Raw genomic sequence first — 24,120 nt, forward strand, 5'->3', positions numbered from 1 at the left:
ACATACAATTTAAGTGAATTTGTGCTTAAAACAAGCAACAAATCTGCTAATGGGGTAAGACTTAATTAGAGAAAGAAAAATAAAACCATTCTTTCCCCATTGGCAGATTTATTTACTTGTTTTAAACACAAATAATTCACTTAAATTTTATGTTTTTTATCTAAAAACAAGCTAAAAATACTAAGAAAGACATTTTTTTGCAGTGATTGAGTGGATTACATCAAGGTTGTGTATTATTCACATGATTCATGATCTCACCACAGGAAGAGTTTGAGTCTGTAGCTCCTGTAAACGTCTCATCAGTTCACCTGCGAATGTGTGTGTCCTCATCTTTACCTGTCACATACACAACACAACACACAGCTGCTATATGTCTGTCTGTCTTCTGAACAATAACAGAAAATTAAACATTATTTCATTTATGAATCATTTTAACTCTTGAGGATGTAAACACAAACAGACTCACTGGTGTGTGCGGCAGGTGTTTATATGCCGACTCTCTTACGTGTGTTGTTCTCATGTGATGATGACACGTGTGACACCTCTGCCTGAGGAAACAAGTAGACGCATTACAAACTTCCAGAAATAACATCATTGACCTATAAAAAACTCTTGTGTGTGTTTGTGACTCTACCTGCACTTCTTGTCTGGGCTCTTCTGATTGGCCGTGTTGTAGGAAGGGAGGCTCTCAGTTTCAGGATCCGCCCCCTTCTCAGGTGAGGGTGTGTCCAGGTGACCCAGTAACACTGTGTTCTGGTGGTCTGTTGATGTTGGGAGTTTTGTCCGGAGTATCTGATCATGAGTGTGTTTCAAATACACGTCTGACCTGAGAAAGAGCGGGAACAGACTGTGATCTAATACTGCCTGCACCTCTGCATGCGCCTGCGCAAACAAGGCAGAGTCCAGCTGCGAGCGTTGAATGGCGTCCAGCACGCCGCACCTCGTCACTGTGGTGACCTGGCGTGACACGACGCTGTGACTGCGTTCGGACAGGTAGCAGCGGTATATGGCTTTGGCCAGTTTGAGTCGCTGCTCCGTCGTGGCCGCTGGAAACTTCCGGAAACCGCTGCAGGCGAACCAGAAGTCCAGCAGGTCAGAGCAGCCCAGGCCCTGCAGGAAGTGCCGGAAGAGAGTCGTGCCGTCCCGGTCGTCCAGCAGCGTGAGGAGCGTCTCCGCCCAGGCCTCATACGGGCCGGCCCGTGATGCACTGCCCTCAGGTTCAAAGCCTAAATTCAGGTCTGATCTGCGGGGCGTGGCAGTCGAACCCTCTGCCCAATGAGAAGTTGTTTTTTTGGAGATTTGCGTGCCATCTCTTGACTGGACAACCTCACGGTCCTCCTCACCTGGCACTGGAGGTCGAGGTGCGTCCTCGTTAAAATGACCATCTACATCACCATGGTAACCACAGACTGCCAAACTCATGATGTCATCTAGGAAAAGATAGAGAGACAGAGAGAGAAATGCATTTAAAATATAATGAATATGATCAAATCATTTTGTTATATAGAAATATGACCCTATACATAATCATACATGATTTACAGTATCTATACAATCTTACATATTTAATTAATTGTTTTTATTTTAGTAAGCAATACAAACCCAACCAAGGGTTATTTTAACCGAAAATGGTTGGGTGGTGAAAGTAACATAATGATGAATCATGGTAACCCATAGTTGATGGAATGGGACCTCTGCATTTATCCCATCCAGTGACTAGAACACGCACGTGCACTTAGATATTTGTACGCAACTCAATGGGTTAATACTGTAAGTAACCAATTTTACAGGTAGTAATTGTTTGTTTCAAACTGTATGAAGAGTTAAAAAGGACAATTGAAGTATTTTTTGCAGTTTTTATGCATTTATAAAGAACTGCGGTGTTGAAGCGATGATCGCGCGTCAGGTGTTTAAAATTTTTAAACAAAGACTGAATCATTAAAAACACACAAAGAAAACAACTAGCAAATCAAAGCTGACAGAGATCGCGTTACTTTTAAGACACAGTTTATGTATTTTTCCATACCTTTGTATTTTGTGTACAGTAATAAATTGTAGATAAAAACTTTGATACAAACCTTTATTGCTCGAATTAATCTAACAATTCGTCCTCGCTCAAAGTGTAAAGTTCCCCGTTCTGAGGAGATTTAAAATCATAATAAAACTACACAACAGTGATTAAATAACAGCATGATAAATTAACCCATAGCCTACTAAACCAGAAATCAGGGTTTAACAAAATCTACACCACATTGATAAAGTAAGGAAATTGAGTAAAAATAATCGTCCCAGCTTTATTTAAGGTGCACTTCATTCAATATAGTTCAGCTGATATATTCAAATAAAATATATGTCTCAAATGTAGAAATTATACAATTTATTGGAATAAAATACACAAAAATGTATTAATTTTAATTTGATTGTACTCCACGTGACTTTTTTATTTTACAATTAATTTGTATTAAAAATGAAATAGTTATTAATTCTTATTTCACTCTGCAAATTTAGTTTGTCATGCAATTATATATATTTAATTGTTTTATTCTGTTAATTTGCTATACTGTAATAGTGTGATTTAAGTATGAATAAATAATAAAGTTATAGATCTACCTGTATTGAGCGTCCGTCGCTTCTGCTGCTGTTGATATAAGCGCTGCGAGTTGATGAGCGTGCGCGCGCAGCGCATTCATGTGTTCACATCATGACGTCACTCGTGCTTAATTAACTCGCGCTTCTTCATTAATAATTACATCAAAAGCTTTTATTTATTATTTTTGAAAAGGAATTTCGATTATACATCAAAGACCGTTTATCTCCCAAAAATACTAAAGCTTTTAAGACATTAAACCTGTGCTCCATCCTTAACTGTTTCTGTTAAAAATCCCTGTGTACCATTTCCTTTCTCTTTTATTTCCCTTATTTATTTATTTATTCCTTTTCTTCTCTTTCATTGTTGTAATAATTGTATTTACAAACTGTATATAACTTTGCACATTTTCATGTAACATATTGAAACCCTGGCAATAAAATAAAAAAGTTCTTCATTAATAATTATGTTTTTTATGTGTATTATGTAGATCTGATGAGATATTGTGACACAGATATTTATGTGCTGCTGATGTAGACTGACAGTGAGTTTATCTGTCCAGGAGAAGAGCAGAAGGAGTGTTCAGTGAGTTAAAGGTTAAACACCACAACACACCATCTGACACCTGACAGCAGGAGATTCACACACACACAGGTTTACATTTATTTATGAAGATTTTCTATAGAAGTAATTTATTCTGTACTTATCCCCTAACACAACAACTAAACCATCACAGAAAACTTTCTGCTATTTTAGATTTTCAAATAAACATCATTCTGATTTATTTATGAATTTGTTTACGTCAGTTTAAGTGCAGATATCTGTCATTTCTACCTTTTAATTGAACATGTTAACGTATGTATCCATACTGTTGGTGACTAGAGTGTTAGTGTCCATTATATGTGCCTGTATTATTTAATACTAGTGATTTACAGATATATAATCAATGTAAATTTAATCAGAAGTTCGTGAAACAGCTTTATTTGATCAAACAATAAATACTGGACCTTAAACCAGAGACATTATAACAGATAAGGTCCTGTGGATAACTAATAAATATAACCAATAAGAATACAACAAAAGATGATTTTTTTTAGATTCTTTATTGTTTTATATTTCTACATGTTATCCTGTAATGACACGGCTCAGTAAGTCAATCCTAATGATGGTGAGCTCAAGTGTCTCTCACCTGCTGTGATCTCCGTCTCCTGTGACCCTGAAAGGTCACGACAGCCACGTGCAGTGAATGTTAATCCTCATCTCCAGGGAACAAGATACCACTCGTCTCTATTGTTTCAGCATATCATGACCTTTAAGACCCAACTGACCCGGAGACCTCCAACAGGGAGTTTAACTACTGTTAACTATCAGATCAACACAATTACTAACAGATGACAAACTAAAATACTTAAAGACATTTCTGAAGCAGAGTATTTTAGACAAACAGATGCGGTCTTGATTTTATATAGTCAATGTGATGGAGAAATTAACCGATGATGAATATAAATGAATATTCATGAGTGTGTATGAAGACGAGAAAACATTTCAATACAACCATGTGCTAATATTATTGGAGTGACATCAAAATAAATAACCTGTTATGTGATGATAATGACTGAAACCCAATGAAAAGTTACAAATCATTCAAATGATGATTTTTATTTGATTTAATGTTTTTATATGATTGACACAAACCTCTGCATTACGATCAGAGGAAACTCTGTCCTCAAGACTCAGATCAGAGTTTATCTGAAAAAAACAAATCATCAAAATGAGGAAAAAATTATGTGGTATAATACTGAAAAATTACACTTACAAAAATTCAGCTAAAACACAAAAGCCCAAACAAAACACATAAAAGATTTTTAAAAGTGGCAGTTCACAGCCGACTGTCTACACACAGATACACACACACACTCGCACAGACACACACGCACTTCTGCACAGACACACACACACACACACACACACACACACACACACACACACTTTTCATCTGTCAATACTATACATCAATGCTTATAACACTTGAACACATTCACTCAGGCTCCGCCTCTTTCTGCACGTCACCGGCGGACACATCACAACCAGCTGCGCTTCCATCGACGGAGGTGCCGTTGTTGTCCTCCTGTGTTTGATTGGCTGCACTTTTGGCTGCTTCCTGTTGGCCTGGATTCTGATTGGCCGGCTCTTTAGTGACTTCCTGTAGGTTATACTTGCGGAAGAGCATGTAGTCCCTGACGACGCTGACGCAGCAGACGGTCTTGATGATCTCAATGATGATGGTAAGCTCAGGATTGGTCAGATCCACTTTATTCTCCGAGTTCAGTTTATCCACCAAAGCTGCAGGACAGAAGATCAATCATTATTAATCAGACACATACATCAGATTATCATCAGACCGACTCTTGATAATGAAGAATGTGTGTGTGTGTGTGTGTGAGTACCAGCGATGTCTTTGATGACATCATCTCTCTTGTTGTGGCTGCTGTTTCGGGCTTTGAAGCAGATCTGATACGTGGCCTTCCGCGGTGCTTTGAACCAGCGCTCCAGAAACACGCTGAGATATTTCTCCATGTCCTCTGGAAACGCTTTGCACGTGCCGCTCACCGGCAACATCCGCAAAATCACCCGAGACTTCTTCTTCTTGGTCTGATGAAGATCTGACAGGATGTGATGAACCAGCTTCTCTGGGTCTGACACAGAAGAGGAGAAACATGAGATCTGCACTGAGGTTCTGATGGTGACGTTCTGCAGGTTCCTCGCTCACCTATCCCATGAGAACGTATGAAGAGCACATTATTGGCTCCGCTCTCTACTGCTGTGAACCTCTGCTGATGTTTCTTCATGGACGTTTGGATGTGTGTCACCTCTTTCTTCAGTGCTGCCTCTGCATCTTCCTCCTCATCCTCACTGAGGCTGTCACCTGTCTGAAACACACAAGCAGCTGAAGATCAACCTCTTACACATGAAGTATTACAGATCCATACTAGTACTACATCTCACACTACAGTAATACAGTACACACTAAATATAGCTCGGTATACTACACTACTCTAGTAGTGCTCACCTGCTCTGGGCCGTAAAGCGCATCCGCGTACTCGTTAAGAAGATTGTAAGCTTCCCTCGTACACTTTCGCTCGTTCATGTTACAGGTCACAAGCACGCCCTCAGCTCCCACCTCCAGCTCGCGAGCGCCCTTCAGTTTCCTCGGCGCGTGCCCGCCGTAACGCTTTCTCTTGCGTGTTTCAGACATGAATGAGTTTTACGAAACACACTCGAGTTATAGATAAAATCAACTGTTTACTGCTCCTCGCGTCAAATAACCAATTAACTTAACTACAGCTGTAGACGCACGCGTGACTGCTCGTCTCACGCTCTGTACAACTCGCGCTTTCAAGCTCCCTGTAGCACGCGACGTACAGGGCGTCGTTTGGGACATTTGCTTTACGAAACGCGTTTCTTCTTCTTTGGTGTTTATTGGCGGTTGTCAAACTCAATCTGTGTGTGCATTACTGCCACTACGAAATGCGATTCTCCTACAGTAGTTGGGGAAAACTTATTTCTTTAAGATTTTCGTTTTTTTTCCATGTTCATTCTGTATTATGTAATTCTCAGGGTTTAAAGGGGACATTTCACAAGACTTTTTTAAGATGTGAAATAAATCTCTGGTGTCTCCAGAGTACATATGTTAAGTTTTACCTCAAAGTATCCCACAGATAATTTATTATAACATGTTAAAATTACTTTGTAGGTGTGAGCAAAAATTTGCCGTTTTTTGTTTGTGTCCTTTAAAATGCAAATGAGCTGATGAAATTCAAACACTGATCACCATAATGACAGTTTGTTGAAATTGAAACTCAATTGTGGTGTCAATTATTTTATCTTTCTCTTCACTAAATAGCAGTGCCGTGATTGGATAGTGCAGATTAAGGGGCGGTATTATTATAAGAAGATCCCCTTCTGACATCACAAGGGGAGACAAATTTCAATTACCTATTTTTTCACATGCTTGCAGAGAATGGTTTACCAAAACTAAGTTACTGGGTTGATCTTTTTTACGTTTTCTAGGTTGATAGAAGCTCTATGGACCCCATTATAGCACTTAAACATGGATAAAGTCTGATTTTCATGTTATGTCCCCTTTAAAGTTTAATTTTCAATGTTAAAATATTTCAAAAACTGTAAAAATTAACAAGGTAATAATTGAGTGTTTATAGTTTATTTTTAACATTTTAATTTTCTTATTTGTACAAAAAAAATGGTGATGGCGCAGTGGATAAGACACATGCCTTTAGTGTGAGAGACCCGGGTTCGAATCCACTGTGACGCACCATTGTGTCCCTGAGCAAGACACTTAACCCCTACAGGCATGCGACCTCTGACATATATAGCAATTGTAAGTCGCTTTGGATAATTGGATAAAGATGCATCTTTTGGCAGTGTAAGTTTAGGCTTGATGTATAAAATGTGAAACAGCAGATCTAAGCTGTAAAAGTTAGGGTTACCCTTACATACAACCCTTACATATAACCCTTACATACAAACACATCAATTTAAATTAAAGCTATACAAACAGTGGTATCTCACATTTTTATTGACAGCAAGTTCTTTTTTAAATAATCATAATAACGATGATAACGTTTTTACCCCACATAATTCATGACTGATTATAAAAGCATTAGTTCATAATGATCTGAGACAGACAGACAGACAAGAGACACATTTTGATGTCAACGGATGGATCTGGCAGCACTGCAGGTCTTGAGGAGTTTCTGTGTGCTGGATTCCCATTGGAAGAACTCGCAGCCTTTCTGTCGGCCATCACAGCTCTGTCGTCTCACAGGACAGCAGTAAAACACACGGCCGTGATTGGGTCCTCCGTTACCCACCGTCAGACGTTTGGCCCTCCGACCACAGCCGCACAACGGAGCCGTTTTTCTGACTGAATGATTGACACTTGAGGAGAGAGGAGGGCGGGATACGCTGGGCTTGCTGGTGCTGACAGGTGTGCGGTTGGACGGGTCTTTAAAAACACTGAATGAAGCACTTTTGAGTCCTAAGAAGCGTGAAACGGAAGCGTAGGGGTCTGTGCGTGAGAGGGGTTTGGGTTTTTTAAAGAGTTCTGCAGACCCAGAGGTCGCTGGTTTAAAAGGAATCAGTTTAGAGCGGTGTGATGTGGTTTTGTTGGGTTCTGTGGTGCAGTGGGATTGGATCTCAGTGTTTCTGGGACTCAGAATGCTTAAAGCAGACACTGACGGGTCAACATCCTCAGGCTCCGCCCCCAAAATAACATCATCATAGGAGCCAGGCTCCTCCTCCTCTGTCAGAAGAACTCCATCTGGACAGCAGGCATCAGGTGTCTCTGGGTCATAGGTCACGTCAGACAGGCCGGCCAGCGTGGTGCTCAAAAGAATGTTGCTAGAATTTTGAAGCAGTGTGGGTTTGTTGACACACAACGGTGGTGTTGTGCTGGAGAGGACGGTGCGTGGTGATACGAGCACTTGACACACACTCATCTGCTGTTCACACGCTGTTGATGGACCGGTTGAGCGCACAGAGGAAGAGTTTACACGCACCGGCCTGGACTTCACTTGTGCCTGAGAGAAACACAGAAAGAGATGATGATGGTGATTTAAGCGCCTGGTTGGCCGTGATGTAATGTAGAGAGCGGATTCACCTGTGCAGGTGTGCAGGCATGCAGACAGAACTCACCCTCCTCAGAGACTTTGTCACGGTCAGCACACAACCGTCCAGGAGCATCCGCCACGCCAGGAGAGCAGTGTTTCTCGCATCCACAAGACCTACACGTAAACGACACAAACACAGTTCAGTTTCATTCATGTGACGGTGTGTGACGTGTATTTTGTGAGTCGGTTTGTTTGTGCGTATACCCGAGTGTTCTCGTCCTATGAACTCAATGCCAAGGTCCTGCAGAGCTCCTCTCAGACCTTTGGGCTTCCTGTTATAAAAGAGCTGAAAAACAACCACAAGTCAACAACATCAGATAATTGTAAGGGGAAAAGTATCCTAACTAATACAGTGAATGTTATTTAAGATTCCTGTTCCAGAGGAGTCTTTAAATCTGATGATGTGCACAAATCTCTGTGTTAAAAACATCAACAGCCTGATATAAAAACAATGGAGGGCTATGAGATGTCCTCACTAATATTTAGTTATTATTTTACTCCGCAACATTTTTACATTGTGCATAGCAAACAATTGATATAGGAAGTGTGTGTGTGTGTTACCCTGTATGTTGCTCGCAGGTCAATCCAACTCTTCAGAGCTTCAGGAACACTGATCTGCTTACGTTTGCATTCATACAGCAAACAAACTCCTAAATCCCAATCTACACACAGACACGAAAGCAGTGATGTCAGTGATCAGTATGAGATGTGAGAGGTTTGCTGTGAATGATGGGTATTTCCAGCCTTATTCTTACCTGACCATGTAATAAACGCACAGGGATGTCCAGAGGGGGCGGGGCATTTACTGTCAGTCTCAAAGACCACACCCTTTTCCTGCTGGAGGCCGTGTAGCCAACGGATGAATCTGGAGAGGCAAATCTGAAGGGGGGGTGCAGACTCCACCTGTTCCTGTTAACCAATCACAAGCAAGAGATGATGAATGACATCACTGAATTTATATGATGCGGATACGGAGACGTTCTTCATCAGAGGTGTAATGATTGATAACCTGCGTGATGCCTGTGAGCTCTCGGCAAAATTCAGACAACACAGGATGTTCTTGCGGTTGAACGTATGTGTGAAACTCGGACTCGACTTCACCGTTTAAAGCGTTTAGCAGGACGGCTGGAAACTCGACTGTTGAGGGAGCAAACAAAAATCAAGTTAAAGAGACAAACGAATGAAATAAATGCACACGAGTTTGATCAAAGTCACTTACTGATCTCCTGGCCAAAGTTGTTCTTCTCCCTCCAGCATGTGGATTCAAAATCAATGATGATGAGATATGAGAAGTGTTGCTCTGCGAAACATTCATATAATAGTGAGAAGAGAGCAAAAATGAGATTAAGAGCAATTAATCTAAACATGAACACAAAGCTGAAGGCAGAGGATTTCTTACTGCGAACAGACCGCTGATGCTGTCGAATGTCACTGCACGACTGACTGCGCTTCCTGATCAGACCCAGTTCCCTTAAAAACACACAAAACAATGTCAACATTAATGCAGTCACTGCGGTCAAACGATTTATCGCATACAAAATAAAAGTTTGTGTTTGCATAATATATGCGTGTGTATTTTGTGTTATTATAATGTATATATAAACACACACACACTCAAACACACGTATAAATTAAAAATTTATATATCAACCTTTTTAATGTACACATAATATATAAATAAAAAATAATGAATAAATATGTATGCATGCACGTAGATGTTCCTTAAATTCATACATGAATTTGTGTGCTTTTATAAATACATAATAATTACACACACATACAGTATATTATGCAAACACAAACTTTTATTTTGTATGCGATTTATCACGATAATCGTTTCACAGCCCTAATGCAGTGTATGGAAGATTATAGTGTCAAAATAGCAAGCTTAGCATAAAAAACATAGGTGTGCCACAATCATGTATAAACACAAGTACAGAAGTATAATAAGATTAGTGCACAGACACAGTAGTAGTTGTGTGTTGTCTTACTTTGCGAGACTCTTTGTTGACATTCTGCATCCGGGTCTAGCACACGCCGGACTTTCAAACGCGAGTTAAATCGACTGACTGACCCTCTAAATGAAGTTAAACATCCACAACACATTTACACAAAAACAAAACAGCTCAACACAAACCGAAACACAGCTTTTAAATATCCCGCAAACTAACGCTACTTCCGCTGTGATGATTTTCCGGTTGTGTGACGTGTCTCTCAGCGGAGCTTGTGATTGGTCGAGGGCTCTCAGCGCTCTCGATCACGGAACACACGTGTCGGTTCATTCACTGTAGCGTGTTATGTTTTTGTGTTAATAAGTTTGTGTGCTTTTAATTCACGCGTGTCGTTACATTTTAAAGCGGATTCACTTCAGAACGTATAACGCTGTGTTTTTACGACATGAATGCTATTGGAGGGACTTTATAACAGAGATGTTGATAGAATATAACATTATAATATTCTATCAACTGCACACTGGATCAGTGTAACAGATCACATTGGGGTGCCCTCATGACGTCATCATCATGCCGAAGAGGAATACAGAGGAGAGTTTGATCTCAAACTCATGTCCGAAGAGAATCAGACTAGACAACACTTCACAGGTGAGACACTTATGATCATCATGTGATGACGTCATCTACTCACATCCATCCAGCCATAGCAACCATTTATCATCTTAGTAGAAACACCTTATAACAACTTTGCCCAAGCACTCATAACTGTAGGGTGTGTTAACTGTAGAAGCATCATGACGCCTGTGTCTTGTCTTGTTGATGTCTGTGATGTGACGTCACTCACTGTGCTCTTCTGTTGGATCAGGATGTGCTGACAGTGAAGGATCTGTGTGATCTGATTCAGTACGCCACACTCAGACACACTCACAACATCATGAAGCCCAGGTACACACACACACACACACACACACACACACACACACACACACACACACACACACACACACACACACACACACACACACACACACAGATGAGTTTGATTGACAGTGTTTGTTGTCTGTGTTCAGCTGGTTCAGTGTTTGCGGAGATGAGCGGGTGTCTCGGGTCAATGTGATGATTCTGGACGGGCTGACCCAGACTCATTTCTACAGATACTTCACTCACTTCAAACACCTCAGGAACAAATACAACTGTGTGAGTCTGTTGAACACAACTACACAACTAAAGGAATCACCTGTGATACAAACTCCTCAGAAAACCCAAAGATGAGAGAGAGACAGAGACAGATTGATGGATGGTTAATAATAATAAACCAAACCAAAACCATAAAGGCACCAATCACATTTCTGTATACAATTTTACAATGACGTCATAAGTGCTGGCTATATTTGGCATTAATGGGATATTTTAAAGGGGCCATGTCACAGGACTTTTTTAAGATGTCAAATAAATCTTTGGTGTCCCCAGAGCACATATGTGAAGTTTTAGCTCAAAATACCATATAAATAATTTGTTATAGTATGTTAAAATTGCCACTTAGCAGGTGTGTGCAAAAATGTGCCATTTTGGGTGTGTCCTTTAAAATGCACATGAGCGGATGAATTGCAAACACTGATCGCAATGATGGTGGATTGTTGAAATTGAAACTCAATTGTTCTGTGAATTATTTTCTCTCTGCACTAAATGGCAGTGCTGTGGTTGGATTAAGGGGTGGTTTTATTATAATAAGAGCTCCTTATGACATCATAAGGAGAGCCAATTTTCAACGACCTATTTTTTCATGTGCTTGTAGAGAATGGTTTACCAAAACTAAGTTACTGGGTTGATCTTTTTCACATTTTCTAGGTTGATAGCAGCACTGGGGACCCAATCATAGCACTTAAACATGGAAAAAGTCAGATTTTCATGCCATGGCCCCTTTAAAATGATCAAGATATATAAGATGGTTCAGGCTGAATTATTTAAAGAGAAAAGTGTGTGTGATGTGTTTTCAGAGATGGACTCTAGCGCCCTCCTCAGGTGATCTGATGTCTGATCTTCTCAACTCTGACATCAAACAGTCTGAAGAACAAATAAAGATCTCAGGTGAACATCATGATTGATCAAGTTTTTGTAAACCACAGATATCTCTATATCTATAAATGTTGGTTAGAGATATGGGCTGGTGGTTTTACTCGGGTTGTGTTTGTGTGTTTCCCAGCTTCACTCATAATGAATCCTGTCATCCGACGGTTCGGTTTGAAAGCGTCAGGACTGAGCAGCTTTCTGCTGACTGAGGCGGACATGATCAAACACAACTTCCCTGTGAAAGGTAAGACACATATGAACGACACACAAACACACACACACATGTAGGTACACCTGTCACACTTCTGCTCCCATGATGCTGTACAGGTGGGCGGGGCTTTGAAGAGTTTGTGTGCACACCGTGTGAAGGAGCTGTGATTGACAGCAGCCCTCTGTTTGGACTGGACTGTGAGATGGTGCGTAATCATTGGCTGTTGTTAGTCTGTTAGTGTTTGTGTGTTAATGTGTATTTGTGTTACAGTGTTTGACTTGTGCTGGTCTGGAGTTAACTCGGGTCTCTGTAGTGGACAGCAGTGGCAAGTGTGTACTGGATGAACTAGTTAAACCACCTAACCCTATCCTTAACTACTACACGAGGTAGAGCACACACACACACACACACACACACTAGTGTAATGTTTGTTGTGTCATATGTTGTGTGTTTTATTAAATCTGTTTTGTAATTGAGGTTTTCTGGAATTACGAGTTTGATGCTGAAATCCGTAACCACGCGTCTGGAAGATGTGCAGACTAAAATCCTTCAACTGTTGCCACCGGACGCGGTGCTGGTCGGTCACTCGCTGGATAATGACCTACGAGTCTTACATGTGCGTTAACACAACTGAGTCAAAGAGTTTGTGGTAGAAACAGTGATGTCATCTAATCAGATGTTTTATTTGAACTCAGCTGATACACCGTCACGTCATGGACACGTCTCTGCTGTACCGTAAGGAGTTCGGTCAGAGGTTTAAACTCAAACACTTAGCTGATGTCATACTGAAGTGAGTCCTTAACACCCATCTCACGTTCACACACTTGACTTTAACAGTAAGTATATGAGGAAATGTTTGTGTATCAGCAGAAAGATTCAGTCAGAAGAGAGGATGGGTCATGACCCCTGTGAGGACGCATTAGCTGCTCTTCATCTCGCTCAATACTTCATCACTAAAGGACCCAGAAAGGTTTGTGAACAACACAACAAACACCTTATAACATCTATCACACCTCTCAGCTTAATTTCTCTCTATGTGTGTGTGGTGTTTGTGTGTTTGTGTGTGTGTGTGTGTGTGTGTGTGTGTTTAAGGTGGTTGAGGATCATCTGGAGGATTTATGGGAGTTTTCTCCTGACAGTGGCTCTGATCATGTGACGTCATGTGTTAATCACAGCAGGTGTTTTTCTTCATCTGATCTCTATAAATGAAACTTCTGAAGATGTTGCTGTCTAATAGTCTCTCTCTCACCAATCACAGCTCCCTTGCCTTTGGACACGCCCTCTACAAATCCGGCCAATCGTCTCTCTTCCTCAGCAGAACCACAGATATGTGTGACTCGCTGTCCAATCAGCTGTGCAGAAGACAATACTGTAGCACTGACAGAGAGGTGTGTACACACACATAGAGACGCACCTTTTCACTGGCTATCAAACCTGTGGTAATTTAAATGATAAATGACAGGCATCATATTAAACTAGACAAGCCTTTACATCTCACATAGAATGACTCTTAAAAGAAGAAGAGAAGTTTATATGAGAGCAGGAGTTTGACTTTACATAAAGGATTTGCAATAATACCATGAACAGCAGTGTTCACAGAGAAATCATCTCAACATCTTCACTAATGGTGCGTTCATGCCAGACACGAATGAAGCGTTAAGCGCGAGTAAAGTCAATGTAAAGATGCAATGTATATACTGCGGTGCAATTTGCGCAGATGACGTGTTGTTATTTGAGCGTATCGGGCAAATCAAAACATCTAACGTACAGTAAGAGTGTTTTTACACTGGGCTCTTTTGCTGGGATCTGAGTGCAAATGTTGTCGACGCCCCCGCAGTGTTGGTCTGGTTTTACATTCACTCGTTTGAGTTAAACCCCTGTTCACTTGTGTAATCTCACGTCATCACCAACTCGAATATAAAAGAGGATGTAAATCACAATGCCACTCAGTATATTTGTAGTTTTGTAATATGTTGGTGTTATCATGCACAGCAGTGACGTTAAGATTAAAACATGACTATTTCAAGAAAAGTTTACTAAACCCTAAACTGAGCTGATGTCATCGGTCTCACACCATGTGTGTGTGTTTGGTGTTTTGTAGGTTGTGTGTGTTTTCAGACGTGTGGTTCAGTCGTACTCACTCAGTGTTCTTCAGTTCACTGACAATCTACAACAAACACCAGCAACAACTCAACAACATCTACAGCAGGTAAACACACACGCACACACACACACACACACACACACACACACACACACACACACGCATACTCTCTCTTAAATCCTTCTAATGAAGAACATCACACGTGACTTGACTCTGTGTGTATTTTTGTTTCAGATGGCTCAGTGTTTGAGGAAAATGTGTGTGTTGTATGTTGGCCCGTTGCCCGATGAAACAACAGAGAAACAGATACACAAACTCTTCAGACGCTGTGGTCGTGTGCAGACGTTGCGATTTCTGTACAACACATACGGAGTAAGAACAACACACTGCCTGCCTCTCAACACAACCACATTCACACAGCACTAAAATTGTGTGTCCTGTAAATATTCTGGGATCGCTCTCATAAAGAGGACCTACAGTAACATTGCCGTAACATTCACGAAAAGTGTTGTGTGTGAACAAGAGGCAGAAACAATGCTGTAATGGGTGTGTTGTAGTGAGGATGTGCATGTCACAGCAACAAGAAGTTATAGTTCAACTCTTTGACACAAACACAGATCAACATTCATGATGAGAAATATCTGTAAACTGTACTGAAGCTGAGATCATTCACCAGCATAACAAAACAGAGCATCAAACACTCATTATCATCTTATCATAAACTAACATGCACGCGTGTGGTTTCTCAAGAGATAAATCAAAGATAAATAGTAAACTTCAATTGTTGCAGAGAAAAAAACTAACAAGTGCAGGACTTTAAACACGTCATTTGTCTTTACGGTATGTGTGGGAATGCACGCACAAATTACAGAAAACCATTGCCAGTGTGAATGAACCAAAAATCAAATGATCCCAGATGCATTTTTCATATATTTTCCCTAATCTTTGTGTAAAAATGTCTTGTCTGTCTGTGTGTCTGTAGGTCCACGCTGAGGTTGTGTTTGATCATCTAGAAGGAGCTCAGCTGGCTGTAGATCATCTGAATGGACATCAGATCAGTGATCAGTGTCACATCAAGGTTTATATCATTACACAGAAATCAGTGCATTACAGCAAGCTATTTATTTTAATCAGTACGAACCCATGACCTTGTGTACCAATTGAGCTAGAGGAAGACTTAAGTTTATATCAACTTCATTATAATGTCTACAGACTCACACAAAAACATGATTAATAATCTCAGTTCAGCTCATGTTTTCAGAGGAGGTTTTGTCTCGTGTGTGTGTGTGTGTGTGTGTGTGTGTGTGTGTGTTTGAAGGTGCGGCGTCCGGTTGACGAGTCCTTTCTGGATTTGGATGAGCGCGTGTTTGAACGTCAGCATGACATACTGAACGATCACATGATCTATGTGTGTAATCTCTCCTCTAAACCACATCATCATGATGACCTGCAGCAGACCTTCAGACAGTTCGGTCCAATTCAGCGTATCATGAGGCCCTCGGTGCATGCTGGGAAACTCCACAGACACGCCTTCATCAGTAAGATAACTTAATCTGTATTAATGAGTTCAACTGAATCAAATCATCACACAAACTCACAAATCTGTGTGTGTGTGTGTGTGTGTTGTAGAGTTTGAGCGCAGTGAAAGCGCTCGGGCAGCAGTGGGCGTCACCCTGCAGATGGGTAACAGGAAGTTATCAGTGTGTCAAGCTCTGACCCCGCCTCACATGACCTCGTGGACGCACACGCAAACCGTTGTTACAGAAACAGCAGAGCACGAAGAGGGATGTGATGTGAGTGACAGCTGTCAATCAAATGACATCTCACTTATACAATGAGCTTTCATATGATAACAGACAGATGATGTATGAGGAAAATTAACCATGGTTTTATTATAGTACAACTATTGTAAGTGTGATTTGTTGTCATATTGGAAATGCTGTTTATAAATTGTGCTTAATAAAAACATTGTTTAAACTTCCAATAGATGAGATGTTTGAGTGATGTACAGCAGCTTCAGATGGAGCAACAGATGAGGAAACTCGATGGAAAAGTAGGAAAAGTGTTTCGAGCGCTGGAGAAGAACTGTCTGAGCATCGTCATTCTGCCAGGAATGAGCAGGTACACACAGACGCACACACACACACACACACAAACAGTGTTATGATCAGTGTTGATTGTGAGCTCTTCTCTGTTTGTAGTGGTGATGTGGATTATCTCGGCCTGTGCTTTATAAACATCAATAACGATCACACGATTTAATCATCCAGCTGGGTGTCGTCACAGCAACAGAGCAGTGCTTTTGACTCCGCCCACCAGATGTTTCAGCTCGTTTGTGATTGGCCTGCTGAAGTGTATTGATAAGAGCAAGTGTGTGAGGTTTTGTATTATAAGCTTTGTCTTAGGTTTTTTATGCATATACTGTAATAAACATCACTGAATGAAAGATTGGGAGTCTATGAAACATTTGTTTTATTAAAAAAAACATGACATCAGTGTGAAAGTTGAGAATATAATCATTAGGAGTAACATCAGAACATCTGCACTGCAAAATATCTCTTAGTATTTTGTCTCATTTTCATTACAAATATCTCCAAATGCTTAAAAATGATTTTTTTTCATGAGCAAAATGATCCAAGAAAATAAGTCTTAAGCACAAATTCAAGTAAATGTGATATTTTAAAACAGGCTAAATAAATCTACTAACAGGGTAAGACTTTCTTAAACACTTAATAGAAGAAATTCAAGAAAAACTCTTACCCCATTGGGAAAATGTTTTTTTTTTTTCATTTTAAGCACAAATTCACTTAAATTTTTTGTCTTAAAACAAAACCAATTTTCTTAAATCATGATGCATTTTTCTCAAATAGCAAAATGACCCAAGAATTTAGATATTTTTACTGAAAACAAGACTCATTTATTTTACTACATTTAAAAGGCTTATTTTGAAAAGCAGTGGGTCAGATCTTAGCAGATCATCATACATCTCATTCATGTTAAAACTCATGATTGAATACTGATAAAACACATTCTATCATATCACCGTTTATGATTTCACCGTAGTTCATCTCACTTATTTACTGAAGAAACTCTGCACTTTGTCATTCATATTTCAAGATTTTGACAAAATCACCTGAACTTCAAACTTAAACCTGACTGCAGGGCGAGTCGCTGCTGTAAATAAACTCATGATCAAAGTTTGTGCACTTAACTGGATTATCATTAGAGATCCATCAAACACAAAGAGGAAGATTTGAGATCCCTGAAGGAGTTCCTGACATCACAGTAAAGAAATTCACCACAGATCTACTAAGAAAGACGCTTTAATTTGATCTCCCCTAGAGGAGGAAATACTTTAACATTTCATCATACAAAATATATCATGATTATGAAGACATTTCTCAATACAGGATTCATACATTGACACTTTTTTTAACCCTCACTGTAAATCTGAATAAAGAGAAGAACCCTCATGAGAAATAAATAAACCTGCAGGACGCTACACGGGCCATTCATCACTACAACATTTAAAAATGAGGGAATCACACTCTTCTGAACCGTGTTAAAATACCACAACATACCCTGACACACAGACACACACACACACACACATAAAGATAACGGCTCAGTGAACCTCAGCACCTTTAAACGCTCTAAATCTCAGTCACACAGATGTAAGCGGCCGGGTCACAGGAAGTTACAGTGCCACATGACAGGCGTGGCAAACTTTATAAGTGCAGTCTTTTGATTGGCTGTTAAGTACACCTGGACTGACAGAGTGATTCGATTGGCTGTTGAGCTCTCGTTACCAAACCTGAGGAACATCGAAGAGCACCGGCGGTGACGTCTCAGAAGCTACAGAAAGAAAATAAAGATCAAACATGTGTATTACACGATGATATCATTCGCTTTAGATGAACACTCACCGTCTGACTTCCTCTTTTTGTGCTTGCGGTTCCGTTTACCTTGACTTTGATTGGTTGAGGACTCGTCTGGCTCCGCCTCCTCCTGATTCAGGCTTGCACACGCTGTGCTTTCATCTGGCCTAAAGAAACATAACAGACAAGCGGATTATGAACCATTACATCATCAAAATGAGGCAGCCAATGGTTTAAAAAAAAAATGGTAGCAGGTCACGTACTGCTGTCTCAGCCAATCTCCTGTCACTTCAGACCCGCTGATGTCATCATGCGTTTGTGAACACCCTCCTGTGACAAAGAAAATAAACAAGTGTGCATTACTGCTGCTCATGCAAATCAACTCAAACACTTGTTATATTTCACACCTTCAGTTTTCATCTTCTTTATACCGCAGTATTGAGTCCAGCTGCTGTCAGCATTACAGTTCTGCTCATCCAGAGACGGACTGATGCTTCTCTTCACTGCATGATGTCTAAACACAAACACAATATAATCAGAACACCCATGTGCTATCGTCTCCTCATCTGGGTCTACAAAAAAAGCTCTGACTCACTGGGTGTGGGCGTGGCTGAAGCCAGAGGTTGTCGTCATGGCAGGATCATTGTAAGAAGTGTCCGCCCACCCGTCGTCAGCCCACTTCCTGTTGGTGTTTGTGTTTTTCTGTCTGGACTGTAAATATTCAGCATACGTCTGGATGCGGTAACTCTCTGCATAACGGCTCGTGTTCACGGCTACACACACAAAAAAATGTGGTGTTCAGCAAGGTTCTGTACTCGGACCACTGAGGTTTGTCAACATGTTTTGCAATACTGTACCTATCTGGACCTGTTCTGTCTGGCTGAGAGAAACGAACGCTGACATATCATCAATCCATGACACCTGGATGTTACCTGAAAGAGAACAGAAGGAGAGAGCGCTCAGCCACAAACTAACAGAGCTCAGAAGACAGATGTGTGTGTGTGATAGTTACCGAAAGCACTGAAGAGTTGGTAAAGGTCACTGGTTTTCCATTCTTTAGGGAATGTGACGTAGAGAACATGATCTCTCTTAGGCTGCACTAAACCACAGAGAAAGACAGATACAGGTGTTTGTGTCTATACACACACCGTATTTATATTGTGTGTGTGGTGTGCGCGTGTCTTACAGTCTGGTCCACACATGTTCAGGTAAGGAATGTCAATCACCCTCATCAAGAACAATCTACAAAACACGCAGACATTAAGTGACATGAACACTAATGCAGACAGCGGTATACACACAGACACACACAGTTGTGTATCACTGACTTGTTGTAGAAGGGTTCGAGGAGTTTGGAGCGGGCAGAGATGTGACTCTTAGGAGGAGTGAGGAAAGTACCTGAGGAATAAAGATTCAGAACAAATATAAAAACAGCCACACATGCACATCTGTACACAACGTGACACTATTAAACATTGCAATTCTGTGTTTAGTTTAACAACACAGGGCCCTTCACCATAAAACTTTTGTTAGTGTAGCTTGTGTTTTTATTGTGAACACACTCACCCAGATAGTTTGCCATAGAGATGAAACACAATCCAGTGATATACGCATCATATCCGGCTTCATGAAGCTGTTCTGTTGATGTGTCATAACTCTGAAAGTCTTCAGGACAATCTACACACAAACACAATAAATGCCAGCTCACACACAATGTCATTGATTTATAGCAGTTTCATTTTGGGTGAACTCAGGGAAATGCAGGTGTCATGTCAGTACCAGTCGTGGGTGCTTTGAAAGGTTTAGCTTTCAGCTGTTTGTGTAACTCTGCCAGAGATGTGTTGCTGATGATCTCCTGAAACACAAACCCAAAAACACAAGATGATTGAAACCAATCTAACAATAGATCAGCGATTACTAAACAGATGTGACGTGACAAACCTTAAAGGGCTGTGTGGATGCCATCAGCTTAGTGTCTAACAGTCTGAAACAGAGAAGATAAACCATCACACAAACCAGAACCGGCAGAATCAGAACTGATCAATGTGTTGGTTATCAATCATTACCTGGGAAACACAGACATGGTCACGTCTTTAAAATCATCCAGGTCCTACACAAACAAACACACATACACACACACACACACACAGTGTAATGCATTGACTGTACAGCTCTCACAAACACGTGTGTGTATCATCATCATCATCGATTACCTCAGGCAGCGGCCCACAGAACTGATGGATAGTGTGCATCACATCCAGCAACATGTTGTGTCCAACAACCAGCTTACCCTAAAGTTAATATAGAAACATCATCAGATCGTGTGATTGTTTTGTGTTCAGACTGAAGACGCGTGAAGAGAGTTACTTACAGACTTTGAGATCGCTCGAATAACTCGAGAGAAACCTACAGCATCATTCAGCTCTTCCTGCAAACACACCACACACAAACGTTAGCCTAGGGCATATAACTGTGTGCGTGTCAGGTCAGTATGTTGTGTTGTTGGGGATTATGATGACGACATCACGTGGTCTCAGTAGGGTGTATGTGAATGTTGTATGTTTAGGGAGGCACCTGCTCTCTCTGGTGTTTCTGTTGTTCTCTCCTCCTCCTCTCCTCATCATCCACTTTACTGATCTGAATGAATCTTTCTTTCTGCAGCACAAACACACGAGAGATGATAAACACCTCACACACAGACAGATAAGAGTCTTTAGTGTTTGTTTGTACCTTGTCTGTCTCAAGTGTCTCCACATGAAGTCCTTTAGAATATCTGCAGAAAACACAGAAACATCATCAACTTCCTGTCGTGAAGATGCGTTTCACAGTGTAGATTAGACTGACGCTGATAATGACTGTATTCAACTGTTGTTTGCATACACAAGAGATTTTTAAATATGCAAACACTTTAATACTGCACATGTGTGATGGCGTTTAAGGATTAAATGTGAAGTCATGTTGCACTGATGATTCATGACGCTCATATCTTCACACACACAGACAGACACAGGACTTACTTTGAGTTAAGAGTCTGATAGATGAGTTTCCTCTGAAAGCTGAAACACACAGAATATCATCAGTGATCCATCACACACGCTTACACTATACTATAGACATAATGAATAAATAAACCAGCTGATGTACACATTTACACAACCTGACATGAAACTGTGTCTCACCCTGTGCAGGGCTCCAGGTCCAGAGATTTCTCAGAGTTCTTCAGAAGATCTTCAACTTTCTCTCTGCACACACAAATATCTGGTTAACTAATGCTTCATCACTTAGTTTCAATGCAGAGGGTGTGTGTACATGTACATGTACATGTGTGTGTGTGTCACTCACTCCACCATCTTAATAAATCCTCTCTGGTCTTCAGGAATGTGACTGATCCCCATCCCAGAAGTGGGCGTGTACGTGACCGGACCCGAGCCATTCATCTGACTCCGCCTCTCTTCATACTGCTCCCTCAGCTGACACTCCTCCTCCTGCGTCAGATACGGGATCCCTATAGTAACACCACATGATTGACAGCCGTCAGTCAAAGTCGTTATTACATATAAAGAGATTTAATGTGTGGAGACGCACTGACCGCTGCGGAAGACTTTGTTGAAGTCAAAACCCTGACTGGCCAAGAAATCAATGCTGGAACTCTGAGGAGAAAACGATTCACTGCATTATACAACACATCATGAAGTTATCTAACGTTCAAACGCTTTTAAAGACACAATTAACAAAACAGATGTATATCAGAAAATTGTTTCCTCTGATCTGTACATCGATTTATTGCAAATTACTACACTAAACCACAGGCAACCGCCTCTCACCTGACAGATGAACTTGATGTCAGGAGACGTCCGGTTAAAGGGTTTAGGGAAGACGTAGAAGTTGAATGTTTTAGTGATGTATCTGTATGACAGAAAAAAACAGTGTTTGATATTAACTGCAAGATAAAGATGAACTGAACTGATAGACATTCAATCTCTGGTAAGTTTAACAATACGTTCTGAATCATTTATGAAATGCATCACAATATGATTTATTACATTAAGGTTTAAATTTTTAAGTAAAATAAGCGTTCCTGTGATGTACGATTGGTGTGGTTTGCTCACTTGGATTGATTCTGGTCGTATCTGAAGGTGCAGAGTCCAAACTGGAAGAGGAGGAAATTCATGGAGTGCTGGAGAAATCAAAGCATCAATCAGATCAGACACGTGCACCATCACCACATCTCAACACGTCTGATAACATCTCAGATCGGGTCATGTGATTTACCTTCCTCAGTTTACTGTATCTCTCATCTGGTGTGTCGAGTCCATTTGTAAGAGCGCTGACTGACGGCCCATCGCTGATTCCTACACACATTTCACACAAACACTTTAACACAAACTTACATTTAAAAGTCACACAAGTGTGTTTATTTACTAACTGACCTGTAAATTCTCCATCTATAGAGATAAAATCCGCCTCTTGGACAGCATCACACACCAGTGGAAGAACCTCCTTAAAATCTACACAACATCACACATATTAATATACACATGAATACACACGCACGCACATATTAATACACAATCACGCACTAAAACAACATCATGCATTCAACACGTTCACATAACCACTCAACCACGCACAAACACACACACAAACATTTAAAACACTCACACACAAGACAGCATCATACACACAGAGGATCACAACCTATATGATCCACACATTAATGCACATACAATAACGCGCGCGCACACACGCATTTACGCGCAGAATAGCACGCGAGCGCAACGCCACAGTATCTATCGAGCTGTATTCTTGTGAATCGGTTTATTGCATTGGTTTATTGTCTTACTCTGTCTCGTAACCTCCATCCTGCAAATCAACGGGATTCACACAAGGTGCGTTCCATTCGACCGTAAGTGGACTGCGAAGTGGACTTCACAGGGTATTCCGCCATCTTAAGTGAGATTCCAATCCAAAGGGAGCGAACATGTTCAGTTCGAAGGGCACTGCGCACGGCATAGGGAATCAGGGAACATCGATACATCACTTCACAGGAAGTGGAGAGCGATAATCACCCAACTGTCATTGCGCGCATCACGTGATCACGAGTCAGAACGGTCAGACCCCTATGCAATTATATGACAATCGTTTAAAAACACATATATATACACGTAGTTAACCAAATAAAAGTTTACTTTCATATTTGCATGACAGTTACAGCAAGTCTTAAATTCTGTTAATAGTCAAGTAATAGCAGCAATAGTCAATTAAAGTGTATAATAAACATACGTTTTTCATTACGTAGTACTCAATGTTTTTTAATTGTATAGTGTACATATTTTAAATGTGATAGTAAATAAAAATTAAAATATGAATGTAGTCCTATGTATATTTATGTTATATCAATCTGCGCGACCCCGTCATTGACTTTCTTTGATGACGTTTGCAGGCCGTTCCAAATGAGCGGTTATTGTCCGTTAAGTCCACTTCAACTGATATACCGTGCTCAGGGAGTAGGGAGCAGTGAACACTCCATAGGGACCCTGTCGAATGGAACGCACCTACACACACTCGGACCTTTAACCCTTACCGCCGGAAATACTCATGCGCACTTCCGGTTCCGACCCTGAGTCC

General features: G+C 40.7%; 4 protein-coding genes across 6 annotated transcripts; 1 reads left to right on the plus strand and 3 right to left on the minus strand.

Annotated features, from left to right (window-relative positions):
• Window positions 1-4,227: 4,227 nt before the first annotated feature.
• On the minus strand, window positions 4,228-6,025 carry thumpd1 (THUMP domain containing 1). Its single transcript, XM_065270871.2, has 4 exons — window positions 5,658-6,025; window positions 5,358-5,517; window positions 5,035-5,283; window positions 4,228-4,930 (listed from the first exon to the last, which is right to left on the minus strand). The coding sequence occupies exons 1-4, from the start codon at window positions 5,841-5,843 to the stop codon at window positions 4,626-4,628; spliced, it is 900 nt and encodes a 299-aa protein (XP_065126943.2). The 5' UTR covers window positions 5,844-6,025; the 3' UTR covers window positions 4,228-4,625.
• A 1,123-nt stretch (window positions 6,026-7,148) lies between these two features.
• Window positions 7,149-10,426, minus strand: eri2 (ERI1 exoribonuclease family member 2). The gene is made up of 9 exons (XM_065269527.2): window positions 10,269-10,426; window positions 9,677-9,747; window positions 9,497-9,577; window positions 9,287-9,414; window positions 9,033-9,186; window positions 8,839-8,939; window positions 8,482-8,563; window positions 8,303-8,391; window positions 7,149-8,187 (listed from the first exon to the last, which is right to left on the minus strand). The coding sequence occupies exons 1-9, from the start codon at window positions 10,289-10,291 to the stop codon at window positions 7,321-7,323; spliced, it is 1,596 nt and encodes a 531-aa protein (XP_065125599.1). The 5' UTR covers window positions 10,292-10,426; the 3' UTR covers window positions 7,149-7,320.
• A 117-nt stretch (window positions 10,427-10,543) lies between these two features.
• On the plus strand, window positions 10,544-17,050 carry LOC135750609 (RNA exonuclease 5-like). Of its 2 annotated transcripts, none has more exons than XM_065269524.2 (19): window positions 10,544-10,877; window positions 11,095-11,174; window positions 11,300-11,426; window positions 12,227-12,317; window positions 12,433-12,543; window positions 12,627-12,715; window positions 12,781-12,896; window positions 12,988-13,126; window positions 13,206-13,300; window positions 13,381-13,480; window positions 13,603-13,688; window positions 13,769-13,898; window positions 14,612-14,719; window positions 14,849-14,986; window positions 15,597-15,692; window positions 15,933-16,152; window positions 16,244-16,407; window positions 16,602-16,735; window positions 16,816-17,050. In XM_065269524.2, exons 1-19 carry the CDS (start codon window positions 10,800-10,802, stop codon window positions 16,874-16,876), a joined length of 2,163 nt encoding a protein of 720 aa, XP_065125596.1. In that variant the 5' UTR covers window positions 10,544-10,799; the 3' UTR covers window positions 16,877-17,050. The 2 variants fall into 2 exon arrangements, with proteins under 2 accessions (XP_065125596.1, XP_065125594.1); XM_065269522.2 differs by having other exon boundaries at window positions 10,545-10,877; window positions 13,378-13,480.
• An 871-nt stretch (window positions 17,051-17,921) lies between these two features.
• On the minus strand, window positions 17,922-24,086 carry parn (poly(A)-specific ribonuclease (deadenylation nuclease)). 2 transcript variants are annotated; one of them, XM_065270741.2, is made up of 27 exons: window positions 24,050-24,086; window positions 23,336-23,376; window positions 22,923-23,000; window positions 22,765-22,844; window positions 22,602-22,669; window positions 22,317-22,398; window positions 22,082-22,142; window positions 21,835-21,997; window positions 21,672-21,734; window positions 21,510-21,548; window positions 21,223-21,265; window positions 21,067-21,147; window positions 20,864-20,920; window positions 20,706-20,783; window positions 20,559-20,602; window positions 20,434-20,476; window positions 20,272-20,347; window positions 20,059-20,169; window positions 19,821-19,890; window positions 19,679-19,734; window positions 19,505-19,591; window positions 19,350-19,424; window positions 19,088-19,265; window positions 18,900-19,006; window positions 18,756-18,822; window positions 18,580-18,659; window positions 17,922-18,469 (listed from the first exon to the last, which is right to left on the minus strand). In XM_065270741.2, exons 2-27 carry the CDS (start codon window positions 23,352-23,354, stop codon window positions 18,420-18,422), a joined length of 1,956 nt encoding a protein of 651 aa, XP_065126813.2. In that variant the 5' UTR covers window positions 23,355-23,376; window positions 24,050-24,086; the 3' UTR covers window positions 17,922-18,419. The 2 variants fall into 2 exon arrangements, with proteins under 2 accessions (XP_065126813.2, XP_065126812.2); XM_065270740.2 differs by having other exon boundaries at window positions 18,541-18,659.
• Between the last annotated feature and the right edge of the window lie 34 nt (window positions 24,087-24,120).

This window comes from Paramisgurnus dabryanus, chromosome 4 (assembly GCF_030506205.2).
Source record: "Paramisgurnus dabryanus chromosome 4, PD_genome_1.1, whole genome shotgun sequence".
Taxonomy (NCBI): domain Eukaryota; kingdom Metazoa; phylum Chordata; class Actinopteri; order Cypriniformes; family Cobitidae; genus Paramisgurnus; species Paramisgurnus dabryanus.

Excerpts from the sequence above, each read along its gene's own strand:
- eri2 (XM_065269527.2), bottom strand. The coding sequence starts at position 10,291 with ATGTCAACAAAGAGTCTCGCAAA. Across the intron at positions 9,748-10,268 it reads TCAACAAAGAGTCTCGCAAA|GGAACTGGGTCTGATCAGGA; the intron begins GTAAGACAACAC and ends TGTGTTTTTAAG. Across the intron at positions 9,578-9,676 it reads GCATCAGCGGTCTGTTCGCA|AGCAACACTTCTCATATCTC; the intron begins GTAAGAAATCCT and ends AATGTTTCGCAG.
- thumpd1 (XM_065270871.2), bottom strand. The coding sequence starts at position 5,843 with ATGTCTGAAACACGCAAGAGAAAGCGTTACGGCGGGCACGCGCCGAGG. Across the intron at positions 5,518-5,657 it reads CGCTTTACGGCCCAGAGCAG|ACAGGTGACAGCCTCAGTGA; the intron begins GTGAGCACTACT and ends TGTGTGTTTCAG. Across the intron at positions 4,931-5,034 it reads TGTCATCAAAGACATCGCTG|CTTTGGTGGATAAACTGAAC; the intron begins GTACTCACACAC and ends TCTGTCCTGCAG.
- parn (XM_065270740.2), bottom strand. Across the intron at positions 22,670-22,764 it reads GATACAGTAAACTGAGGAAG|CACTCCATGAATTTCCTCCT; the intron begins GTAAATCACATG and ends TGATTTCTCCAG. Across the intron at positions 22,143-22,316 it reads ACATCAAGTTCATCTGTCAG|AGTTCCAGCATTGATTTCTT; the intron begins GTGAGAGGCGGT and ends TTTTCTCCTCAG.
- LOC135750609 (XM_065269522.2), top strand. The coding sequence starts at position 10,800 with ATGCCGAAGAGGAATACAGAGGAGAGTTTGATCTCAAACTCATGTCCG. Across the intron at positions 11,175-11,299 it reads CACAACATCATGAAGCCCAG|CTGGTTCAGTGTTTGCGGAG; the intron begins GTACACACACAC and ends GTCTGTGTTCAG. Across the intron at positions 16,736-16,815 it reads ATTCTGCCAGGAATGAGCAG|TGGTGATGTGGATTATCTCG; the intron begins GTACACACAGAC and ends CTCTGTTTGTAG.